General features: G+C 33.7%; 5 protein-coding genes across 6 annotated transcripts in view; all 5 read left to right on the top strand.

The window, feature by feature from the left end:
• Positions 1–629: 629 nt before the first annotated feature.
• LOC18020113 lies at positions 630–4186 on the top strand. Its single transcript, XM_024157008.1, has 3 exons — positions 630–1283; positions 1390–1939; positions 3058–4186. Exons 1-3 carry the CDS (start codon positions 835–837, stop codon positions 3976–3978), a joined length of 1920 nt encoding a protein of 639 aa, XP_024012776.1. The 5' UTR covers positions 630–834; the 3' UTR covers positions 3979–4186.
• Positions 4187–8104: 3918 nt separating this feature from the next.
• On the top strand, positions 8105–11380 carry LOC18020108 (beta-glucosidase 27). The gene is made up of 12 exons (XM_006402559.2): positions 8105–8269; positions 8366–8423; positions 8524–8684; positions 8819–8950; positions 9060–9137; positions 9237–9324; positions 9420–9675; positions 9778–9893; positions 10023–10240; positions 10431–10568; positions 10669–10777; positions 10898–11380. The coding sequence occupies exons 2-12, from the start codon at positions 8416–8418 to the stop codon at positions 11211–11213; spliced, it is 1620 nt and encodes a 539-aa protein (XP_006402622.2). The 5' UTR covers positions 8105–8269; positions 8366–8415; the 3' UTR covers positions 11214–11380.
• A 2297-nt stretch (positions 11381–13677) lies between these two features.
• On the top strand, positions 13678–17382 carry LOC18020107 (beta-glucosidase 16). 2 transcript variants are annotated; one of them, XM_006402558.2, is made up of 12 exons: positions 13678–13890; positions 13966–14035; positions 14285–14343; positions 14431–14506; positions 14597–14674; positions 14845–14932; positions 15041–15296; positions 15621–15954; positions 16048–16079; positions 16364–16466; positions 16558–16654; positions 16813–17382. In XM_006402558.2, the coding sequence occupies exons 1-12, from the start codon at positions 13744–13746 to the stop codon at positions 17018–17020; spliced, it is 1548 nt and encodes a 515-aa protein (XP_006402621.1). In that variant the 5' UTR covers positions 13678–13743; the 3' UTR covers positions 17021–17382. The 2 variants fall into 2 exon arrangements, with proteins under 2 accessions (XP_006402621.1, XP_024012777.1); XM_024157009.1 differs by lacking the exon at positions 14285–14343 and having other exon boundaries at positions 13841–13890.
• A 2339-nt stretch (positions 17383–19721) lies between these two features.
• LOC18020106 (beta-glucosidase 30) lies at positions 19722–24042 on the top strand. Its single transcript, XM_006402556.2, has 12 exons — positions 19722–19888; positions 20810–20879; positions 21066–21121; positions 21424–21499; positions 21679–21756; positions 21854–21941; positions 22054–22428; positions 22513–22730; positions 22842–22876; positions 22953–23055; positions 23323–23431; positions 23524–24042. Exons 1-12 carry the CDS (start codon positions 19754–19756, stop codon positions 23930–23932), a joined length of 1752 nt encoding a protein of 583 aa, XP_006402619.1. The 5' UTR covers positions 19722–19753; the 3' UTR covers positions 23933–24042.
• A 795-nt stretch (positions 24043–24837) lies between these two features.
• LOC18020104 overlaps positions 24838–25489 on the top strand; it is a 1849-nt gene continuing 1197 nt past the window's right edge. Inside the window, exons 1-2 of the mRNA XM_006402554.2 lie at positions 24838–25109; positions 25220–25336. Of these exons, the coding sequence (XP_006402617.2) occupies positions 24937–25109; positions 25220–25336 (290 nt within the window). The 5' untranslated portion in view covers positions 24838–24936. The remainder of the gene's footprint in view (positions 25110–25219; positions 25337–25489) is intronic.

The raw sequence follows: 25489 nt of genomic DNA, 5'->3' as shown, positions 1-25489 counted from the left end.
TAGTAATGAGTTTTTAATTTAAAAAGTTTGAAATCATGTCATCAAACCCATCAAGCCCTGTCTGTAACTCTGTATCACATAATCGTTCGTTTGTGTACTAACTTAATGCGAATATACTTCTGCACCTTTTTGGTAATATTTTAAAATTTATTTTCCTATCTTACAACTTACAAGCATCTCTATGTTTTGTTACATTAACGATCCCGGTCCGATTGAATTTGACACCAAAGCTTTGGAAAAAGGTAGAGGAACCGGTTCGGTCTATTAAGGCCTATACGCAACTCATAAAGTCATACTTTAAGGCCCAAATCTCACGGAAGTTGATAAATTCCATACCCAACCTCAAATTTAGTTACCAACATATCGATGAAAACGAACATTCCATTAATTTTTCTTTTTACTAAACCCATGAGGGGGGAGGGGCATTACTGTAAATATCTAAACCTTCCCCTACTCCCCTGCGTAGACGGTTTGCACACGAAGCGAGGCAGAGTTGGTTGACCCGACCCGATCCAACTAGACTCGACCGGTTATATATATACACATCAAAGTGGGTAAGGCAAAGGTGAAAATCTTGTACGTAGGTCTATATCATTTCATGTGACGATGAGAAAAATAGCTAAGAAGACCTAAATAAAAATTATTTTTCATTTTTCAAAAGATTATAAAGTTCATCATATATAAAGACTTCGAAATCTAAAACAGGGTGAGAGAGATACAAGAGAACAAACAAAAAAAAAAAGCAAATAATTTTTTCTTTTTAAATTAAAAATAATAAAATCCCTAAAAACTGCGAGCGTGTTGTTTGTTAGGCTAGTGAAGGGAGGAGGAAGGATGATGAAGGAAGAAGAAGAAGCAGTAACATCGAACGGCATGAACGACGACGACGATATTTACAGTCGCGGTGATTCTGGTAACAATCGTATCGGAGACGATAACTGTAATCTCAATCAGATCAGTCAAGTGTGGGGAACGTGGGAGGAGCTTGTGTTAACATGCGCCGTTAAACGCCATGGTGATACCGATTGGGACTCCGTCGCCAAGGAGGTTGGGTCCCGGAGTTCTCTCAACGCCTCCGCCCCGAATTGCAGGCTCAAGTATCAAGATCTCAAACGTCGGTTCCAAGATCCCGTCGACGGTGGCGGCGACGACGATGGAGAAAAAAACAGCGAAGCGGCGGCGGAGGATGATAGAGACGGTGAAATCCCCTGGCTCGAGCAGTTACGGAGTCTTCGTGTGGCGGAGCTCCGGCGAGAGGTTCAGCGATGTGACGACTCGATACTGTACGGAGAGTCTCTATTTCTCCGCCGCTGGATCTGAGCTTTTTAAAAAAAATTGATAAAAAAAATTAAATCATTTTTGAATTTTTTTTTTTTTGGTTTTGATTAGGTCGCTTCAGTTAAAAGTTAAGAAATTAGAGGAGGAGAAAGACGGAAATGATGGAGACGATAAACCAGATCTGGAAGACGACGCTATGGCGGTTCGATCGCGGAGCAACGAAACCGAACCGGCGAGACTTAACCGGGACACGACGGAGTCTGAAAACCGGTCGATGAACGAGTCGAATTCGACAGCCTCCGTCGATAAAATCGCCGATCACGAACGATTAGGCGGGGATAGGAAGGTTAATGCTAACGAGAATTCGAGAAATCCAGATCCTGATCCTGCTTTTAAGGCGGCGGAAATGGAAGAAGGAACGGTAAGTAGAAGATCGGAGATGAGTCACTCGGGCGAGTTGGGCGAATCGGGAACGTCCACGGTTCATGGGAAGAGGAGGAAAGGACATAAGTACAGGACCGGCGAGGATACTAGTACCCGCGGTGGAAGCGGCGGTGATATCAAATCGGCCGGAAATAAATCACAGCCGTTGATAGAAATCATTAAGCTGATTCGGTCTCATCCTCGTGGATCCGTGTTCGAATCCCGGCTTCGGAGCCAGGTAAGCAAGCAATTGCCTAAACTTCCTTTTTGTCGTACATATTTTTCCCTTATTTTCCTACGTTATCAAATTTTCTTCATGCTGTCAAACTTTAAAAAAAAAATAATTATTTTTCCTTTTAATACATTGGACAATTAGTCTTAAAATTTAAAGTGTTGGAATTTGCATTTCTTATTATTATATCGTTTTCTTTTAATAAGACGTACTTACTAAAATATTCAGAAGATGATTTCATTCTAATAATAAAATGTCTATATTATATTAGTTGGCTATATATTCCGGCAATCAGGCCTATATATAGTACCTAATAATGCTTTTTTTTACTCCAGCCTAATAATATGTTTCTTTCCAAAAACCTAAATAATCTGTTGCCGGATAAATGTTAAACTTCTTTTTTCACAGAATAATTGGCTAATATTTTTTTTTTGAAAAATAATGGAATTGCAAATTAAAATTTTAGCTTTCATTATATGTTTTATGTTTTCATGGTAGATTTGTTGGTTCCTTTTCTTCTTCCCCCTTGAGAATTTTCAAGGACGACCAATAAAATAATCCACATATTGTCCAATTTGGTCGGGACCACTCCGATAAATTTTTTTATCTAATATCTATAAAAAAGAAATCAAACTCTTTTCACTTTTTTCGATCATCAACCTTCTCCATTTTTCGAACTACGCTTTAGTGTTTCTTATTATTATGATATTTAAACGCATATAATTCTTCATATGGTAGCAAATATCTCCGTGTATCGTTTCGATTTTTAAATTTCACTTCCATATCTGATTTATAATTTTCTTATGCTGTTAAAATTTTTCATATGGGAGCGCCCCATTTTTAACGTTATCTTTTTTCCCAAACACAGAAAAAATTCGACGAAGAGAAAATTTATTTTTTTTCCTTCACCCATTTACCATTTTTGGTTGGACACCTGGCAGCTTCCCGTTGAAACATGGCTTTGTCGTGTTTTCAGGATATGGTCAACTTATTGACTTTCCAGCCGCCCTTACTCCGACAGTTTTTGGGCTTTTGCTAGGCCTTTAGACTCGAATATATACACATGAAAGCCCACTACTGAAACTCTTCTTGGGGTCTCATAATCTCGTCTTTATATTCCGCAGGAGACGAAGGATTACAAGAGATTGATAAGGCAGCATTTGGACATTAAAACAATAGAGAAGAAGATGGAGAAAGGATCTTATGTTTCTTCAGGTCTCTCCTTTTACAGAGACCTCATACTTCTCTTCACAAATGCCATTGTTTTCTTTTCTCCATCTTCTTCCGAGTCCATGGCTGCACAAGAGCTAAGAACCCTCGTTTCTAACAAAATGAAGAAAGCAACCGGAAAATCGGGTCACCGTGTCATCAAAGAAAAATCTGAATCGTCGGATAGTAGACAGAAATCCTCTGCTGCTCCTCCTCTTGTTGTCTGTAAGAAGAAGAGTTCTGCTTCGAAAAAGACGTCTCCTTCTTCAAGCTTAAAACAAAAAGATGAGAAGAAATCTCAGGAAGTTTCAGAGGTGGAGAAGACTGTGACTACTGCTGTTGCTGCAAGAAGCTCGAGGAGAATGAGCAAAGGTATCGGTGTTGCTGCCAAAGATACCAAAATGGGAAGAGCCAAAAATAATAACAAGAAACAAACGGATTCAAAAACAGATTCATCGAATTATGATGATGATGATGATAAGGAAGAGACTCCTAAGACAGAGAAGAAGACAGTAGATAAGAAGAAGAGTGTGGTTGAATTCCTGAAGCGAATAAAAAAGAACTCCCCACAGAAAGGAAAAGAAACAACGAGTAAAGGTGAGAAGAAGAGTGATGGTAAGGTTAAGAAAGAGAACAGTAAAGCTAAACCGAGGGAATTGAGGAGTAACAGCACAGGTAAGAAGAAGGTTGAGATAGAGAATAATAGTAATAAGAGTTCATTGAAACGAAAACAGTCGAAAAAGGAAGCAGAGGAAGTGACTGCTGCAGCTACGGGAAAACGGGGTAGGGAATCAGGAAAAGAGTATCAACAGCCAAAGAAAAGAAGCAGAAGATGAAATCAGATTATTCGTCGTGGTGGTTTAGGTATTGTACATTTGATATGCCATAAGTATTCATCAATCCTCTTTACACTAGTGTTTTGGAGGGATTCATAGATCTTGTTAGGTATTTATTTCTCATAATTACCAGGTTAGTGTTTTTATTTTACAAAACCTGAAAGCCGGTTAAGACTTTTGGAAATGAAAAACCTCAAAATATATTATTTTGCAGAATACGAAGCACTAAATTGTCTTTGACAGAAAAACTTAAGGCCCAAAACGTTAAAAATTATAACTGTTTGAGCCCTTTTCTAATGTGGCCCTTATTAAAATTGGGCCTGGACTCATCTTTTGTCAGAGAAAATCAAATGCAAATGCTCTGGCCTTGGATTTTAACAGTGCTTTGTAGGTAAGACCACACAAGGATATATATATATATATATATATATAATTTTAGTGAAAAATTAATTTTGTTATTGGCTGTAAAGAGATTTTTTTTTTTTTTTTGATAAAGCAAAAGGCTAAAATAGTACATTACACTGGTGTTGTTTTCAGGAAACTATTTGTGATATGAGAAGTTGCCCCCCTCATTCCTTTCTTCTTCAGGTATCATTATTGTTAGGAAATTCTTTGGCTGTAGATTATTCTTCTTTAGGTATCATTATTGTTAGGAGGATCTAGGCTGATCTGCATAGGTCCTTGAATATTTGTTATAAGTTATTTACCATAACGAAGACTAATTTGCTGGTTTGTATAATTGTATTGTGCTTTACGAACGGTCGGATCAATATCAAGCATGTATACTCCATTGCAGTACGTTAATTTGTCTCCGCTCCATTATGACAACAAAATTAACGCTATTTTCTAACAATGAAAATTTGAAGCTCAATTGAAAGAAAAAAAATATTGAGATTTACGGATTTACCCTATTGCATCACTGCGTAACAACGCGATTTGTTAGTTATCAAATCCACCCAATACTACTAATTTATGTACAAATCTTGAGAAAAGGTCGAAACTACCCTTACAGGTACCACAAAAACGAAACTAGTTATAACCAAAGAAAATTCCAAGTGCCAAGTTGGATTCCACTACAGAGGCGGTCCAATAAGGTTTCATGCCAAATGTTTATGTATATATATATAACCGCCAAATTAATATAACGTCCAAAAAAATAGTTTTGCGGCATTCCTTAAAATATCAAATTTTATTGGGCATCTTTACGAGATATCCCAACTTATGCGGTTTCTACGAAATAAGACAGTTTGTGATAGTTGGCAGTGTTCAAAGTTGCTCCACGGACTTTGCACCACTTTCCTTGACTGTGTCGAGCTTACTATTCAACACAGAATTAATGCTTATTCCATTTTATGTCGGCTTCATCAAACATGTGCGATCTATAATGCTCAGCTGTTAAATAAATGAATTTGTACGAAGTTAACAATCTTATTCCATTTTATAGATTAACGAAGTTAACAATCTAATAGCCAAGAGGGCAAGGTTGACATGACTGACGTGGCATTGTCAGACAATTTTGTATATATGAACCTACTCAATGCTCACATATCACCTTATTGTTATTTGGTGTGTACTCGTTGATTATTTTAAATAAGAAATCGATAAACCTAAAATGGCATTTCTATCTTTTCTTTCTCTGAAATATAAGCAATTTTTTTTTTCAACAATACAAGCAATCTTTGAAAGTGATTTCTCAAATTTTCGAAAATATATCTGAAAATATCGTTTACCATTAAAATTATAGTCGTTATTAATTTCTTCGTAATTTCCTCATAATTGTAGTAAAGCCGGTCAATTTCGAATAAGAACTTGATGTATATGCTAAGAGCTATTTTTAATTATTTACATTTTATCTATTTATTTAAGTCTGCCTACCCTGCATGCTAACGCAATGAGAACAACAATCAAATGAGTTATTTGTTTCTTTTATATTATATATATATATATATTAATTATATACTATATAATAGTTCTTTCATACGCCCGTTAATTCTACCTACCACGAATGCTAGCTTAAGCAATGAACAATAAATGAGTTATTATCTGTATTTTTCCTAAAAATAAGATAAATTGTCGTAAATAGATACATAATAGCTTTTTCCGACCGTACGTTCTAAAATATTATAATTGTTTTATTTTTTCAGGAAAAATTTGCAAGTTCCTTATTTTTTCCAGCAAAATCACATGGCCTTACGACCAAAAAAAATAGATGGTTTTTATGTTATATTGTCTAACTATCATCATCAACGAACAACGTACGTACGTACTATAATGACGAATATATATACTAGGAAGGGAACGGAGAAATTTGAAACGGAAGAGTGTATACTTTTCCATTTTCCACCTCGTTTGCATTTGAACATTGGGGAATTATGACACGTGCCGAAAAGTCCTCAATTACTAAGTGATAAGAATTATCCTAATCAATTACTAAGTCGGTATATATTGACTTAAAAATTCCATTTTTTTAACCTTTTAAAGTCCAAGTCTCTCCTCAACCTTTGACCCAAAAAAAAAATCCAGCGACTCAGGTTAACATAAAAATAAATTTATTAACCCCAAGCCATTCTTCACCACTCGCATATACGAATACTTCAATTTGATTATTTTTTAATAATTGGGATTTGGGCGTATAGCCTATAAAGATCACATGTTCACATGCACGATACATTGAAGATTTATACACCTAGAACTCGTTGTATCTTATAAAAGGACAAGTCACGTTATCTTTAACCAAAAAAAGATAGATCACGATTTCAACACTATTTACTATTTACCCCAAATGATAATGGGGCACAACAGTGGTCTATATATTATTAGAAAAATGTGAATTGGCATATAAGGGTGAAAATAGCACTTAAAGTTAAACAAATATACTGTACTAATATTTATCACTATTAGGTACCTTAATTTCGAATGTAATTTACGAGGATTTCTTTGTATCTGGTTGTTAACATAAAAATAAAAACTGAAATGTACAACAATATTTTTATTTTTATGAATGAAACGTATATCTGCATGTTGATTGTTTTCATAAAAAGTTATAACGAAAATGAAAGGAACCCGAAAATTATTGCATTTGGAAGTTTGGCTTATCTTTTATACATAAACATTATTTTTAATTAAGTAATAATTTTAAAATTTCAAATAATAAAAGAAATGAATGCTTTCAAATAAAATTATTAGTTGCTTTTGTTAATTTGGATCAAGACAAACCATAATACTAAAAAAATGACACTTCTTAAATAGTTCTTAACTTCTTATTTCTCCATGTTAAATGAACCAACCGTCTATTTGGTCAAAATTCAACCTTCTATTTGGTTCAGAAAAAGTATTTACTCGATACGAACAGTATCAAACAAAAATCTATAAAATGAACCAACCTTCTATTTGGTTCAAATTCAAAACGTAAAGAAAAAATTGATATTTATCTTTAAGTTGTGGATTATATGATTAATACATATTTAAATCATAACGAAACCAAAACCATGGCAAAATGATCATATCAAATTTGATTTTACTTTGGTGGTTTTTTTTTTAAAAAAAAAACTAAATAAAAAGGAGCAAAATCTAAACTGATAAACTAATTGAAAATTCTATTGAACCCCATTCATCAATTTTCTTAATACCTATTTAGTATTAATAAAGTAAGCGAACCAAAATATATGTTTATTAAATTTTCATACTAATAATAAGGAATGGTAATTCCATCCCTGATATTTCATAAAAATTGACGTGCAAAAATTCGAAATTAAAACCAAGCACTCAAAAGACAAGACCACCCTAGCAAAGGGATCTCCCCGGCACTGTCTTAATCAATTATACTATGTTTCATATTTTAGTAGAAGTCAAGATAGGAGTAATCTAGCTGGTTCAATATCACACGGCGCAAGACCGCAGGTGACCATTATTATTATTTTATTTCATTTTTTTCTTATTCTAATTGTTGCAGCAAGTTATTTGACCTAAATGGAAAGAAATTAACGGTCAGCATATGTAGTGGCAACTAGTTGACTAAAGTATGTATGATTTTTCTACGTTCCTTCGCATAATATTACCAATCCCTTTGCCTATATATTCCCTTCACATATCCCACACTTCTCTCACAAATCAACAATCTCTACATTCTTTCTTTAAGAAAATAAAAAACTTAAGTTAGATTCATTCATTTATTCATTTTGCAAGAACAACAACAAATCATTCGTTCCATTCGTGATTCTTTTATACTAGACCCAAAAAAAAATCCAGCTTCATTCGATATACAAAAAACACAAAAAGGATCTTCCCATCGGTATATTATTTCTCCTCTTATTTATCAAAGTTATGGCAATGTTTTTTTCTATCTCATGAAGAAATAACTCATAATCTTATTTAAATTTCCATGCAGATTTAAAAGGTTTCTCCAAAAGAAAAAAAACTTTATAACTTTTATAAACAATGACGCAGTAAGTGATCAAACTTCAATACAACTACAAGGCTTTGCAAATAAGTTTATCCGTCGATAAAACATTTTCTAATCTTGTTTTTGTTAAATAACATCAACAGAAAGAGAAACATGTACTCGAAGAAAAACTCCTTCGGCCGTTCTGATTTCCCGGAGGGTTTCCTCTTTGGGACAGCCTCGTCGGCTTATCAATATGAAGGAGCCGTAAACGAAGCTCCTCGTGGAGAGAGTGTTTGGGACACATTTGTTCGCAAATATCCAGGTTTGTATATATATAACAACTTTCCATTTTTGTAACATATAGGGTTATATTTATGAAGAGAAAGAGATGTTTCTATTTACTTAGCTATGATGATATTCATCAAACTGACTCTCGTAAAATGAAAATTTGGGCAGAGAGAAATTGCTACTCTAACGCGGATCAAGCTGTCGAGTTCTATAACCATTACAAGGAAGATATCCAGAGAATGAAGGATATTAACATGGATGCTTTCAGATTCTCTATCTCTTGGCCTCGGATTTTGCCTCGTAAGTTCTTTGCTCACATTACTTTCTTGATTAAACATATTAATGAGTGAAAGTCCAAACACTTCAATAGATCTAATCCTTATTTTTTGTTCATATCCCAATAAATTAGTTGGAAAGAAAAGCAAAGGAGTGAACAAAGAAGGAATCAAGTTCTATAACGATCTCATTGATGAACTTCTAGCTAACGGTATTTAACAAATTAATCTCTTTTAATATACGCATCTATTTTCATTAAACTAGTCCTATATTGAAATATTCTAACATGCCCATATATACGTACGAACAGGAATCACACCTCTCGCTACTTTATTTCATTGGGATACCCCTCAAGCCCTTGAAGATGAATACAACGGATTTCTAAGCGAACAAGCTGTGTATGTGATTTTTTTTTTTTTTTAAATATGTGTTATTGTTTTTTTTTTTTTCAAATAAGTCTCTAACATCAGCTTACAAATAAATCATCTCGCAGTGACGACTTCAAAGATTTCGCAGCCATATGTTTCGAGGAATTTGGCGACCGTGTGAAACTGTGGGTCACACTAAACGAGCCATGGGTCTATAGTATTGGAGGTTATGACACGGGAAGAAAAGCGCCCGGACGTGCCTCCAAGTACATGAACGAAGCAGCCGTGGCTGGAGAATCTGGTCTCGAGGTTTACACCACTAGCCACAACCTTCTATTGGCCCACGCTGAAGCTGTTGAGGTCTTCAGAAACAACCCCAAAGTAAGGAGACAATAATATTTAATTTCGTTTTGAATAGCACTTTTTTACGTATTTGAGAACATATATACTGATGATGTCTTTGTTTGTTAATTTGAATCCTAGTGTAAAGATGGCAAGATTGGTATCGCGCATTGTCCCGTCTGGTTTGAGCCTTATGACTCGAACTGCCCTGATGACAAAGAAGCATGTGAGCGAGGCATGGAATTCATGTTCGGATGGTGAGTGTTTTTAAAAAATGTATATAATAAACACACATATTCTTGAAAATAATATATATACACGTACACGTTTTAGTTTCAGTTAATTTTCTAATCATTTTTTTTTTCGGGGTTTTTTATTATCAACAGGCACATGGATCCAACGGTGTATGGAGATTACCCTGAAGTGATGAAGAAATCGATCGGAAAAAGATTACCCTCATTTACAGCAGCCCAATCAAAGAAGCTAAGAGGATCTTTTGACTTCGTTGGAGTGAACTACTACAGTGCTTTTTACGTTAAAAGTATTGCTGAAGTGGACCATAACACTCCCAATTGGAGATCAGACGCACGCATCGAATGGAGAAGTAAGTGGAGTTTAATTTATATACCACTTACTCGTATCAGTGCTGGTTTTAGGGTGGTATATTTATATTTTAGGGGCTTTTATAATTTCTTGGATCATAAGCTTCTTAATTAGGGGTTTATTGATATGATATCTTAGGACGTTTGATTACCGAGTCCGTTGTCTCACAAGTTTTATTTCTATCGGAACAGAACAAAACAAAGCAGGACAAACATTGGGTGTAACAGGTGGTTCAGAATGGGACTTTCTATACCCACAAGGACTTCGAAAGTTTCTAAATTATGCCAAGAATAAATATGACAGCCCGAAATTTATGATCACTGAAAACGGTAATAATTTTTACACTAAACTCTCCCAACATAGGTTTACTCAGTTGTTTCGTGAAATATAGTTTACTAACTCTCCATTTCTTTTGTTAAAATTGTTCAGGACATTGTGATATAGATTACGAGAAAAAACCAAAACTTTCTAACTTGATGGATCTTCAAAGGACAGAGTACCACAAGAAACATCTCCAAAGCATCCAACAAGCCATCCAGTAAGTGTATTCTCTCTAAAATGAAAACACCACTAAATTTCTTGACACACAAGAAATCAACTGTATTGGAATCCTATACTTGGCTTTATATATACTGATGATAAATGTTTTGTTATTCAGTGAGGATGGGGTTGAAGTTGAAGGATATTTTACGTGGTCGTTACTAGACAACTGCGAATGGAACGCTGGTTATGGAGTTCGATACGGACTATTCTATGTCGATTACAACAACGGGCTTAAACGTTTTCCGAAAATGTCAGCGATGTGGTTCAAAGAGTTCTTGAAGAGGGAAGAAGAGATTGAAGATTCTGAGGAAGAAGAGTACTTGTTGAAGGCCGCAACGAAGAAGAAGAGATTCTTATTAGCAACTGGTTCGGCTTCATGTTTTATTCCTAAGATGTCTGAATCTTCTAAGGCCCTCGAACTATTTTTCTAGATTAATGTTGTTTTAAAAAATTTATCGTGTAAAAAGCTTTGATGCAAAGCAAAGTAGCTTTTCAACAAAGAGGGCTAAGGGTTCTTTGCGACTACAGACTTTGTTGCTTTTTTAATGAAAATTATTTGTTTACCATCATTCTTGGATTAAATTCAATTAATAAAATTTAAAAATTATAACAAATAGTGCATTAGCATGATTGTTAACGGCGAAAAGTATATGTCTTCGACAATCTTTAAAAGGATTGAACAATTTTATAGATAGACAACGTTTCAAAAAAAAAAAAAGGCTAAAGATCTCTGAAACTTTAGAATACCAATTTATTAATGGGCTTTACGGCATGATTTAACCTCAAGGCCCATGTTTTAACCAAAAAAATCGTCTGGTTTGAGCATCGTGATTTGACCTCAGGGCCCATGTTTTTTAAAAAACTCGTCTGTTCTGTTGTTTTTGGCTTCATCGTGAAAATACACCGATACAAGAACATGAAAACAACAAGTAGCACGAGTTTTTCTGGAATTAGATATTTGGCAGAATCGAGAAAGAAAGTGGTGATACTCTCAAGTCTCAAGCCATCGTGATCGAACCTTTTTGAAAAAAAATTCTGTTATGTTCATGTTCCACGTGTTTAATCCAAGGGAGTGATGAGCCAAGCAAAAGTAGTGAGGACTCCATCGTCGTTGCTCAGAATCAGATAATCTATGATGATTCAAAGTCTTTCTTCAAACGAAGAGATTCTCACTTGGGATAATCTGCTACTAGGTTTAATCTTCCTCTTGTGGCCGCTCTGTTCTTGGCATCGCAAAACATTGCGGTTTTCAACCAAACCTTAGTAAGTTACAATCAAAGGAACCACAAAAAAGCTAGGTTTCCAAATTAAACATAAAACAAAACCGATTGTGATACATCGGTTATTCAAATGTAGAATTGATCAAAATCCAAAGAGAAAAAGAAGAAAAGATAGTCTGGTCAAATAAGGAGTCCAATTCTTCGACAACGGAACGGTGATTTCTACGAAGGATAATCGATTGAAAGTCAGCTGATTATGGTTTGTCAAAAAACAAAAAGAAAGAGTAATTTGGATAACAATGAACATGAATTGATTGTGACCATAAAGCCTTTCAATTCATTGACTTTCCACTTTTGTTTCTTGTAATGTGTTGTAAACATTGTTTGAGAGGTTGCTCATCAATTTATTTATTTGAAATTGGATGATTGCAAGGACAGCAACAATCTCGGCACATCTCAGGTTTGTAACTTTTGACTAAGCTTACTGTATTTTTTTAAGTTGGTTTTCTCAAAAGTTAAAATCATCTATAGTATTTATTTAAGTTGCTAATATAAAAAATAAAATATAGAGGATTTTTATTTTAATTTCAGTTATATATATACTCTACCTTTGACAATCAACTTCAGAAAGGATAAGCATGTTCTATTGTATTATTATTATTTTTTAATTATCCACACGTTGGATTTTATCAATTTTTTCTGACATAGACCTAAATAATTGTGGAGTGCCCACCCACTTTACGCAAACAAAACCCTCTACGAAGCGAATTTATATACGAATATTCAAGACTAAAACCAAAATCAACGCATAGAAAAACAGAACAATGCACTGGTGTATTATAATTTCTAGAAATATTTGAAACTGTCACGTTTTCTTTTTTCTTTGGTTAGAAGAAAATTATTATCATTATCACAATCTTATTTTCCAAAGGCATTGTTAGCAATGAATGTCTTCTCAACTCTCACGGCTTAGGTTTAGGATGACTCAGCTTTTGATTAAGATACTCCCTTTTTTATAAGTACTATTTAAAGTTTTTGCATAGAGTTTAAAATTTATTTAATTTTTGTTTTCCTATACTAAAAACATTACTTAATATTCATTTAAACATAATTCAACCAATGATAAAACAAACTGCAAAATATAAATGATCAAAACAATAAAAAATCATTTTAATTGAGTATTAGACATCACTTATTTGAGAACAAAAACAAAATCTCAAAACATCACATATATATACATCACGTATTTGAGAACAAAAACAAAATCTATATATATATATATATATATATATATTTCATTAGAGATTACCAAAATCAAAACATTGCTCTGAAGTATTATCATTTCTTTTTATCAAGAAAAAGGTATTATTTCTAGAAATATTAGAAATTGTTATCGTTTTTTATGGTACGAAGAAATTAATATCGTTATCACGAGATTATTTTTGAAAGGCGTTGTTAGCAGTGTCTTCTCAAATATCACGTCTTAGCTTTAGAATAATTTTCTTTCTGTGATGACTCAGCTATTGATTAATTAACATATTTTTGTCTGTTTTTCTACAAGGTTTGTTGGATAAGGTTTTTAAAGACCAGTGGACAATCGTATTAAAATAGAAATAATTAGTAAAAAATGTTCTGTCTCTCTGCTCAACAACTCTCTATTTATAGATACAAAAGGGGAAATTTATAGTAAAGTTTTACACAGCCAAAATTCTCATCAAAAAATTTGATTTTTACAGGAAAAATGAGAAGTAAATGTCTGTTTTTACTGTTGCTCATTACTTCGGCTTACATTGGAGTTTCCGCCAAGAACCACTCCTCAAGACCTAAATTAAAAAGAAATGATTTCCCAAAAGATTTCATTTTTGGATCTGCTACTTCTGCATATCAGGTTTAGTTCTTACTATATTTTCCATACATTTTGTTTTATTTTATTCTTTGCTAAAAAAATTTTTCAACTTTGCAGTGCGAAGGTGCTGCTCATGAAGATGGTAGAGGACCGAGTATCTGGGACACCTTCTCTGAAAATTTCCCAGGTTCTTCTTCCTAGTTCCTAATTAGAAAGAAACCCTAATGCTTTAGATTTTTTTAAACATTCAAGACTCAATTATCTTGATCTGTGGTTTCTTTTTTTTTTCTTACTGGAATTGGGTTTCTTATATATGAATCTGGTTTTTATCTTGTGTTCATAGCAAAAATGGGTTGTTGATGATGATGAACCTTCTTAATCCTTTTTTTTTCCTTGAAATTAAATTATTAAATAAATATATTAATTATTTTTTCAGAGAAGATTATGGATGGTAGTAATGGTACCATTGCTGATGATTCTTACCACCTGTACAAGGTATTGCTTTCTTCACCCAATAAAAAAGTCAATTATACATCCAACAATACATCTTTTTTTATTCATGAAAACTTCTTGGAAAACCAGGAAGATGTGGATTTGCTGCATCAACTTGGCTTCAATGCTTACCGATTCTCGATCTCCTGGTCACGGATTTTGCCTCGTAAGATATAGATCCGATAAGATCTTTATTTTTAAAGAGTTTTAATATGCTTTAGTGAATTAGTAATATATCATTCTTTTTGTTTATTAGGTGGGGATCTAAAGGGAGGTATCAACCAGGCAGGAATTGACTATTACAACAACGTAATTAATCAACTTCTGTCCAAAGGTAATGATTCTCTGTTTCTCAGTCATTGGTGACATTAGACGACTTTTGCTTTTAAAACATATTCAGTGATGTTTAGGATCTTGCCAGAACCCTTGAAATTTTTTCAAGATTCTTCAATACCGTAACATTTCATTTTCTTTTTTTGTTTGTAAACGTTGTAAATGTCTTAGGAGTGAAGCCATTTGTCACAATCTTCCACTGGGACTTACCAGAGGCACTCGAACATGCTTACGGTGGATTCCTCGGAGCAGAGATTGTGTAAGTCCTTCATCTAACATCTCTAAACAGTAAGTCAGATTTCGTCATCGCAAAAAAAAAAAACAAAAATGGTTCATTTTGTTTGTTGATCTTTTGGGAACGAAACAGGAATGATTTTAGGGACTATGCGGAACTCTGTTTCCAGAAGTTTGGAGATAGAGTGAAACATTGGACGACGATAAACGAGCCATTTACAGTGGTTCATGAAGGTTATATAACAGGTGAAAAGGCACCTGGAAGATGTTCCAATTTTACTAAACCTGATTGCACCGGCGGTGATGGAGCCACCGAGCCTTATATCGTTGGCCATAACTTCCTCCTAGCTCATGGAGCCGCCGTCAAAGTCTACAGAGAAAAGTACCAGGTATGTTTGCCTTATTTCTTCACTAGGCATCAATTGTTTGTTTGTTTTACATTTAGTGTATTATTTTCAAAATGGTGATGCTCTGTTTTACTCTGTTTTCGCGGTGCTCTGTTTTACTCTGTTTTCGTGGTGCTCTGTTTTGCTCTGTTTCGCCGCTGCTCTGTTTTGCTCTGTTTCACCGCTGCTCTGTTTTACTCTGTTTTTCCAATGCTCTACTTGAAATCGGCTGCCGAAGTAAAAGTATTATTTCTGTCACTAAGTCCTCAAAAAAGTTTGACGTTTGTAAATTTTAACTAGATTTTTCTCCTAATATTGTGTGCATAGGCTACTCAAAAAGGCGAAATTGGTATTGCCTTAAACACACAATGGCACTACCCTTACTCAGATTCATATGCTGACCAATTAGCCGCTGCTCGAGCCACGGCGTTTACCTTTGGTTACTTCTTGGAGCCAATCGTCTATGGTAGATACCCAATAGAAATGGTCAGCCATGTCAAAGACGGTCGTCTTCCTACATTCACACCAGAAGAGTCTTCAATGCTCAAAGGATCATTCGATTTCATAGGCATTAATTATTACTCATCTTTCTACGTTAAAGACGTGCCGTGTGCAACTGAAAACATCACCATGTCCACCGATTCTTGTGTCAGCGTCGTAGGTCCGTGAACCATATGCTCTTCTTTTACCTTTAGAATTAGATTGACTTCTCTACATCCTCATATAATGTTTTTTTTTTTGTATATTGTATTAGGTGATCGAAATGGAGTGCCTCTCGGTCCAACGGTGCGATTTTTCTATTCCGTTTTTATTTTAGCTTTAATAGTTTAGAACTAAATAAATCTCTCAATCCTATCAAGAATTCAATGATAGTCTAACCTAATAATCCAAAAATATTGATACTGTTTTATGATTAGATAGCATAGAATGTTATTTAGATGGGAAATTTACATGTTTTTTAGTGGTATTAAAAGTGTGACACTGAAAAAAAAAATAAGTGAATTGTTTATAGAAAAAAAGTTGTTTATTCGAACAAATGTAATTTCTATATAATCTATGATTCAATTCAGGCTGGGTCGGATTGGCTTTTGATATACCCCAAGGGTATTCGTGATCTTCTACTACATGCAAAATTCAAGTTCAATGATCCCGTCTTGTACGTCACAGAAAACGGTAAACCTTATCATCTGTAAAATCAATCGTTAACTCAATTTTTATAACCAATATTACTATGTTGTCATCTCTCTTTCTTAAAATCATGTAGGAGTGGATGAAGCTAATATAGGAGAAATCATTCTCAGTGACGACTTGAGGATTGACTACTACGCACAACACCTTAAGATGGTTCACGATGCAATCTCGTAAGCTCTCCTTTTCTGATCACATCTATAAACATAATAGTTTTTATTGCTTGTTTTGCGTTTGCGTTTCCATGTTATATAATTTTATCACTAATGAGGACCATATTACCATAAAAAGAAAACGATATTGATTTTTGTAATATAAAATGGAATTGTAGGATGGGGGTGAATGTGAAAGGATATTTCGCTTGGTCGTTGATGGATAATTTCGAATGGGCGGAAGGATACACGGTCCGGTTCGGGCTAGTGTTTGTGGACTTTGAAGATGGACGACGTAAGAGATATCTCAAGAAATCAGCTAAGTGGTTTAGGAGTTTGTTGAAGGGAGAGTATTATGGGACGAAGCAGCAAGTAGCTGTTATTTAACAACTAATCATGCATGGTCACTGGTTAATTTGTTCTACTATTAATTGCCTATATATATAACACGTACCGTTATTTCTTTTCGATGTACAGAAAAAAAAAAAACATATCTTAGAATAAGAGGTGGCTTTGTTTGGATGTTACTCAATTTGATACTGGAGAACATTACTAATTCTGGGCGTTCGTTAGTATACAAACGAAGCAGCAGGTGCCTGTTATTTAGTAAATCTAAATCATGAGCCTCTGCTTATTTGTTGTCTATGTATGATACCTACTGTTTCTTTTTCCATGTACAGAAAACAAAAAAATTATAGCTTTATCATCGTAAAAAAAAAGATGTAGCGTTGTTTAGACGTTACTAAAATTTAATATTGGAGAAAAACTTGTAACTCTCCTCGCAATCCACTATCATGGATGATGGTTCGATTACAAACCTTGAAGAAAGAAGAAGACAACTTGAAGAATGCTTTGCTCTCAATGCTCTGTTTTTACGTGGGAGATTTGTTAATCTGTTTATAAATAATTAACACCCTGATCGACAATGGGCCGGGTTCAACCAAAAACTCGAAGCCCACATTGAAGAGCATCAGCATCAGCTTCCACTAAAACGCACAGCATTAATCACTCTTCAACCAGCTCCAAGCCGTAAACCGAAGACTAAACCAAGTCTGAGATTAAACCGCGGCCAAATTGGTCAACAAAAGTTTTTATTACACAGCTGTGACTGTAACGATATATTTATTTAGTTCGATTGGTTATGAATCTTATGCTTTAAGATTCTACATTAAGTTAAAAATGTATGAGTCATTGATACGTAATAACATATGAAAATGGGAGAGTGGAGAGTCCGTTATATATGGAGGGAAATTTGTTCATCCTTAATAAGGATTTATGCATTCTGTTAAAGAAATAAGGAAACTTTTCTGAACAACGTCAAAAAAAAGCAATTACGCCCAGAAATTGGTTAATAATGGTTAAAATTATAAAATAAAAATTTCTAGAATGTAAAATTAATTAGGTTTGATTGTTAATTTGTTTTGTGCCTTTGTGATTCCTCTTGTTGCTTGCTGGACTTATGCTTCAGCTATGATTTATTTGTACCCTTTACATGCAATTTATTACGTATAATTTGTCAACATATGCAATTTACTATTATTATAGCTAAAACATCCGTGTTGACAAAAGAATTTAAGTAAGACATTACAAACATCCTGGTCAATTTATAGTAGTTGTTCTCATCTCGTTATTGATAACCGGTCATGTCATAAAATGTTAAAGACTTTTTTGCTTCCTTGGATAGGAATTATCTTTTCATAGGGAAATTAAGTTTCGTGAAAAACATAATTAACTTAACGTTTCGTGAAAAAACAGATTTCTGTCAAATTGTAGTAGTTTACTATGATTCTTTTTTCTACAAATGTCAAGATTTTTGTTTTTTTTTGGATAAGAGACATTTCTTATCAGGATGTTTTCCTGTGTTTTAAATTATTTGGTTCCTTCATTATTTCTTTCGCTTTTGTTGTTAGACTCTGGTTTGGATGTTTGATGCGTCTGTTTTTTGTTATTAGACTTTGTTTTAGTTTCATGCATCTCTTTTTTTGTCAAAGAATTCCATGCATCTCAAAAGTCATAAATTTTATATCACATAGACCTTTTTAACCTTCATTCCTAAAACTTAAATATAATTTAACTATTATTAAACGTATAACAGCTGTAAATATCTAATTTACTCCTTCAATTTTGGAAATTATGATTTTGAAGAAATACAATGATAATTTAGGAATGAGTAGAAAAGGAATAAGAAAAGCAAAAAAAAATAAGCCCATCTCCTTATGTTGGAAATTTAGCTGCTCCTATACAAATATAAAATCTCCTAAAAAGCATTACATGTCACTGCCAGTTAATTGTTCTCATCTCTTTCTATTGGAAATGTGATAAGGACTATTGCTCATATCTGTTTTTTTTTCCTTCTTTGTTGGAACGTTATAACTTTTCTTGTCCCATAATTCTCTAGACAACTCATGAAAATATTATTTTACATCCATTAAAATTAGAATATCAATTTACAAGATAAGATTAACACGACGACTTGGCACAAAGACAAAATTGTAAAAAATCGAAATTGGTGAAAATCCTTACGTTAAACAAAAATCTTGCAAGCGCGTGAAGGTGTGTGGAGCATTACACGTGAAAATGTAACCGTACCTCGAAGTACATGCAGTCTTCACAGGATGCGTTAGCAGTGAACGTAGCCACGATTTTGACCACATTCAATACCAGCATTAGTTTACACACACACACATACATATATATAGGCCTGTACTGAATCTGAAAAGTAATTATGAAAAAACTTCAGAAAAGACAATGGTGAATGTGAGCAGTGATCACGGGCACATTCAGAGATGACGATGGACAAAAAATGTTCCTGAAATTCAGTTGGTAGTACCAAAAATAGTAAAAACTAAGAACCCAAAATGGAATATAGTGACCAATTATGCAAAATAGTCTTAAATCGGAAATAAATATTCGGGTATTAAAATATACTATCAGCTCTCTGTCTATCTATATATGATTTATATGTCCAAACATTTCCACGTAGATGACGTCTATTACAGGACCAGGAAATAAACTCTATATAAGGAAGAGAATATAGCGTAAATCTCTCTTCAATATATCACTTTAAAATCTCAGAAGATCAAACAAAGCAAAAATAGGGAGAGAGAAATAGAGAAAAAAATGGCTAGGGGATCTCGTTTCTTCATCATCCTTTCGATCATCTCATTGTTTTCAAAGACAATTAATTCTCAAGTCTTAGATCGACATAGTTTTCCTGATGGTTTCATTTTTGGAACGGCTGCCTCTGCGTATCAGGTGATCTTTATGATTTTGATTCGTAAACTGTCGTCAAATGGTGAAATCACTGTGATTCTATCAACCATATATTTATACCAAATCACAACTTCCATCAAATCATTCTGTTATTCAATCATTTTAATGATAAACAAAATTCTGAAAATATATGTATTTTCGCAGTTAACGTAACCATTTGTCGCTTAATGACATCTTTCATTTCTACATTTGTTTTTTTTTACCTTTTTTTTTTGCTATATTACCGATCATAATACACTTATAATAAAATTAAAATAAATACTTACAACGTTATTCAATTTGTTGTTTTACATTGAAAATATGATGTGAAAAGGTTTTTTGTGATCTTCTTGCCATTTGTTTTTTGTTATGAGGTTTTCTATTAATTTGATTGAATCTGATATTTAATTATTATTTCTTGTTAACGAAACTGAAACATGCGCTCCTTTTGTTTGGTTTAATCGTAATTCGTAAACATCTGCCCAGATGGATTTGAAAATAGAAACGGGCTGTTCGATATTCAAATTTATTAAGTACGAGGAAAATCAACTATTTAATCTGCTGATGTCAGCATATTATAATGTTCTGTTTTTGTCATTTTTTTCTTAAATGTTGTCTTTTTGTCTCTGTCACAAAAACTGATTCATAATAAAGTAGTAGCAGAACTCTGCTTTACAAATTACATGATTTTAATTACGAAGCACATAATTTATCCTCCATCATATTCTATAATTTTAATGAAAACATAAAAGATAAGTCGTTCTAGTTATCTACTTAATTGTTCCGAGTTATCTAGTTAAGTTTCATTCTTTTTAAATTATATTACTTTGTTACAAATTACAGACTATATTTGCTTAGAAAGAAAAAAAAATAGCTTTTCGATGAAATAAAGTGTGCTTTTTTTTTGGATTCATCTATATGCAGTACGAAGGAGCAACAGATGAAGGTGGGAAGTCTCCAGCAATATGGGACCACTTCAGCCGCACTTACCCAGGTTTGTCCGAAAACAATAAATTCCGGACCTAATTTTAGTAGCACTCCAACATATATATATATATATATATATATTTGTTAAATTGATTAACACTCGTATAACAAGAGCATATTGATATATATTTTTTTTGTCAAATTGTGACAAAAAGCTAAAGACTAATGATTATTCATAAATCTTTGACTGCAGAAAGGACCAAAATGCATAATGCAGATGTAGCAATTGATTTTTATCACCGTTATAAGGTACTGTCTACATTCTACAATCAGCCCTTTTGTACTTTTTAAACGTCTAGGTATTAATATGTTAATATTTAATAATCAATCCTGTTATTTACAAAGATATCAAACAATCATATATAATATATATTATGTTAATCAAATAAAATAACAATTTATCAGGTCAAAATAAGACAATATTTTCAGATAAGTCAGTATAATTTCTTAGAAAGCTGGTACGGTGTACTTAGACTCCGTATATAGTTATCGTTTTTGTTTTGATATTAATATTGTTTTTATATGACAAACAAACAAACAAAACAAATCAGGATGACATTAAATTGATGAAGGAGCTAAACATGGACGCTTTCAGATTTTCAATCTCGTGGGCCAGACTTATTCCCAGTAAGTTTTGTTTGGTTGATAGTTATACTTTTTCAAGTTTGTTTGGTTGATACTTGATAATTATACGTTTCCTTATACTAACAATCATTTATACGAGTTAACCATTTTTATTTTCGGTTGAGTACGAGTTACCTTCTTTTGTCTTTTTATACGAGTCATTTATGTTCAATTATCTACAGGTGGAAAGCTAAAGGATGGAGTAAACAAAGAAGGTGTACAATTCTATAACGATCTCATTGACGAACTTCTTGCCAATGGTAAGATCGTTAATTTACCAGTGAAGTTAAAATTCTCTACTGAATTAAAATAGATTGAAATAATAAAAATAAATCGTATGGTCTGATAAACATGCAGACATACAACCTTCAATGACACTCTATCATTGGGACCATCCACAATCTTTGGAGGACGAATATGGAGGCTTTTTAAGCCCTAAAATTGTGTAAGCCCTATTAAAATATACTCATATTTCAAAACACACCATTTTTTGTTACTATAGACACGATTGATTTAGTCTTTTTTTATATCATTTATTTTTAATAAAAAAAAAACAGAGAAGATTTTCGAGATTTCGCAAGAATATGTTTCCAAGAGTTTGGAGATAGAGTGAAGATGTGGACAACAATCAATGAACCATACATTATGACTATTGCGGGTTACGACCAAGGTAACAAGGCGGCTGGACGATGCTCGAAATGGGTAAACGAAAAGTGTCAGGCCGGCGACTCGAGTACTGAGCCTTACATTGTCTCGCATAACGTTCTTCTTGCTCATGCCGCTGCTGTAGAAGAATTCCGAAAATGTCCAAAAACTTCGCATGATGGTCAGATTGGGATAGTTTTGTCACCAAGATGGTTCGAGCCTTACCATTCTGGCTCTATTGATGATATAGAAGCAGCTGAACGAGCTCTTGCTTTTGAAATTGGATGGTAAGTTATCTAATCATAACAATTTTGCTTATATTTTAATCATTGATATCTAATAATCTTAAATTTTATCCTTTTTGTATATAGGCATCTTGATCCAGTGATTCATGGAGATTATCCAGAGATTGTGAAAAAATACGCTGGAAATAAATTACCTTCTTTTACGGCGAAACAATCAAATATGTTGAAAAATTCATCAGATTTTGTTGGAGTAAATTACTATACAGCACGCTTTGCCACTCATATTCCTCACCTCGACCCTGCAAAGCCTCGGTTCAAGACTGATCATCAGGTTGAATGGAAACGTACGTAAGAATGATGTTACTTAATTACTAAAGATATATTGATCCATATCAAATAAAGTTTATAGCTTAGATGGTAAACTAAACAAGGTTTATGACATTTCTCTGAAACAGTTACTAACCACAGTGGCCACTTAATCGGACTTGGGGTACGTGCTTACTTCTTCTTCATAACTATTAATTTCTAAATTCATAGTTATTAATGATAATTTTTTTTTTCTTCAGGACGAAAGGGGCATAATATTGTCACACCCGGAAGGCTTGCGAAAAGTTCTAAACTATATCAAAGATAGATACAATAACATGCCGGTCTACATTAAAGAAAATGGTTAGGAAACATTTTTTTTCCTGTTAACTAGAAATTCCTGTAAATGTTATTATTTTTATCTACTAACTAGGAGGTTCTGGATTTTAGTACATAATATTTTTCTCTTTCTTTACCAAAACGTAAATATAATTCGTGGCACTGAGTTTCGAGGTTGGCATCACTATATATCTATATAAATTGAATTAAAACATGATTTTTTTTCATAGTTTCTTTGGGTTAGTTTTTAGATGCAACTACATATATAACTTATAATGAAATAAATTGCAGGAATCAATGATCACGACGATGGTACAAAATCAAGAGAAGAGATTCTGAAGGACACATTTAGGATTGAGTACCATGACACACATTTCCAACAGCTTCACAAAGCCATAGTGTTAGTTCTTGATCTTCTCACTATATATTTATATATACGTTATCGATCGTTTTTTTTTGTTTTTATTGATAAATGTTATAACATGGTTATAGGGAAGATGGGTGTGACGTAAGAGGATATTATGCATGGTCATTGATGGACAACTTTGAATGGGAACATGGATACACTGCGAGATTTGGTCTTTACTATGTTGATTTTATCAACGGTCTTAAACGTTATCCAAAAGACTCGGTCAAATGGTTTAAGCGGTTCCTTAAGAGATCGATTGGTGAGACTAGAGAAAAGGATGCGAAGGAGATGTCACGCGACAAGTCATGTGCGGAGGGGAATAAGACTCTGCATGGGCAAGAGGGTTTTGAAGAATCGGCTGGCTTTTTTGTTTCTTTCATGACGGCGAATCAATCGAAGATAGAAGAGGAGAAAAACCGTTGTTCGTTTGATTCTCCATATAGTCGTTTCGGTGTTTTGCAGGGAATAGATAATCCATCGTCATTTTATTGATTTTAAGACCCTTATGGCTAAGTATGTAATTTACTTAGAATTTCAATCATATGTTTGTAGAATTGTAGCTAGGTATAAACATTTTTCGTAAGGAAATAAAATTTATATCTTTCGGGAAAATATTCTTCATGGGATATTTTTTTATTATCATTCTACTGACTTCTTTTATTGGGATTCATTCTTTTATTAAGTTACGTACAAACAATTTAAAAATGAATCATTATGATTGTCATCGTCTTTTGTTGTTCTTATTGCTGACAAATTGTTTATTAGCGCACCACAATCTATTTTGTCACAACTTGATCCTATAATAGCTAAAAAGATGGATCCCTATCTGACAAGTGTCTAGTTGCGGCTTTCTTAAACATTATATCAAAGTCAAAGACGACACAAGCAGTTAATGATAAAACTTGTACCTTTCTTCTTTTTTCTTTTGTCAACAAAACTTATCGCTTGCTCAAACAATGGATCAAAGACAAAAACGACAACAAGCAATCCGAGGTAAAGCTACTGTAATTACACCAGAAACCCTACATTATATACTATATTACATTTTAACACCAAAGTAAAATCTATATTGTAGTATATGTAGATCTTTAATTCCTTTCTGACGTCAAATAGAGTAAAACTCATTGTCGCTCCAATTCTCAAAGTAAACTGGTCCTGATCGTTTGGCTTTTACGTTTCTATTGTAGTAAGTTAAGAAACCTCTTTCATTGGAATATGAAACTATTGATTTTTATGATGATTGTCTAAGAACCATTTTTTTTAAGGGTTTAAATTTCCTAAGACTTGTTCTGTTATTTTGTGAGTTCTAATAATATTCTAAGAAATTGCCAAATTTAGTCAATACCAGAATTGCTGGAGTGAATTAGGGTAGACCAGTGGGTTTACCCATGGGAATCAATAACCAATGATGGTACATGTTCTAAACCAATAAACCGGTTTCGTTAGAGTTTCGTAGTAGAGTAATTGGGAGAACGGAGAGATAGGAGACGGCGGAGATGACGGTGAGACAGAAAGCAATGACGACGTTGCCGAAGTTGATTCGAAGCATGAGAAAGGAAGTTCCTAAGCAGCCCAATCTTGTTTTGCCATCGTTGAGACGTGCTTTCTCTCTCTACGATCAGATTAATCTCATCGATAATGTTCCTGAGGATCAGCTTCGATTTCAGGAGTAATCATATTATCAAATTCCATGCTCCTATTTATAGTTCTTCAGAAATTGGCTTGGAGTATTAGCTCTGTATGAATCGATTAGTGGTGGGTTTGTCTTTCATTTTTCAGATTTGATGAGACGAGCTTCACGGTAAATGGGGTTAGATACGAAGGTAGTTTGCTCTGTGTTGGGAACTTGCTAATGTCTTGGAGCCCTCGTAAATTCTCCGATATCACAACGGATAGGTAACGTCTCTCTTCTCTTCTCTCAGCTCACCCAATACTGGAGATTATGCTTGAATTTTGAGCAACTGATTAAAGCTTTAGAGGTCAGCTGCGTAAAGTTATAATCTTGAAACTTGAGTAACCAATGACAGGTTACAGTTAAGAGATGTGCAA

The sequence above is a fragment of the Eutrema salsugineum genome, unplaced genomic scaffold, assembly GCF_000478725.1.
Source record: "Eutrema salsugineum unplaced genomic scaffold, Eutsalg1_0 scaffold_19, whole genome shotgun sequence".
Taxonomy (NCBI): Eukaryota; Viridiplantae; Streptophyta; class Magnoliopsida; order Brassicales; family Brassicaceae; genus Eutrema; species Eutrema salsugineum.
Note: the sequence above shows the minus strand (reverse complement) of the source record. Positions and strands in the feature narration are given on the sequence as shown.

Excerpts from the sequence above, each read along its gene's own strand:
- LOC18020106 (XM_006402556.2), top strand. The coding sequence starts at position 19,754 with ATGGCTAGGGGATCTCGTTTCTTCATCATCCTTTCGATCATCTCATTG. Across the intron at positions 21,500-21,678 it reads GTGGGCCAGACTTATTCCCA|GTGGAAAGCTAAAGGATGGA; the intron begins GTAAGTTTTGTT and ends AATTATCTACAG. Across the intron at positions 23,432-23,523 it reads CAGCTTCACAAAGCCATAGT|GGAAGATGGGTGTGACGTAA; the intron begins GTTAGTTCTTGA and ends ACATGGTTATAG.
- LOC18020107 (XM_006402558.2), top strand. The coding sequence starts at position 13,744 with ATGAGAAGTAAATGTCTGTTTTTACTGTTGCTCATTACTTCGGCTTAC. Across the intron at positions 14,675-14,844 it reads TAATCAACTTCTGTCCAAAG|GAGTGAAGCCATTTGTCACA; the intron begins GTAATGATTCTC and ends TAAATGTCTTAG. Across the intron at positions 16,467-16,557 it reads CTTGTACGTCACAGAAAACG|GAGTGGATGAAGCTAATATA; the intron begins GTAAACCTTATC and ends AAAATCATGTAG.
- LOC18020113 (XM_024157008.1), top strand. The coding sequence starts at position 835 with ATGATGAAGGAAGAAGAAGAAGCAGTAACATCGAACGGCATGAACGAC. Across the intron at positions 1,284-1,389 it reads CGATGTGACGACTCGATACT|GTCGCTTCAGTTAAAAGTTA; the intron begins GTACGGAGAGTC and ends GGTTTTGATTAG. Across the intron at positions 1,940-3,057 it reads AATCCCGGCTTCGGAGCCAG|GAGACGAAGGATTACAAGAG; the intron begins GTAAGCAAGCAA and ends TATATTCCGCAG.
- LOC18020108 (XM_006402559.2), top strand. Across the intron at positions 10,241-10,430 it reads CGCACGCATCGAATGGAGAA|AACAAAACAAAGCAGGACAA; the intron begins GTAAGTGGAGTT and ends CTATCGGAACAG. Across the intron at positions 10,569-10,668 it reads ATTTATGATCACTGAAAACG|GACATTGTGATATAGATTAC; the intron begins GTAATAATTTTT and ends AAAATTGTTCAG.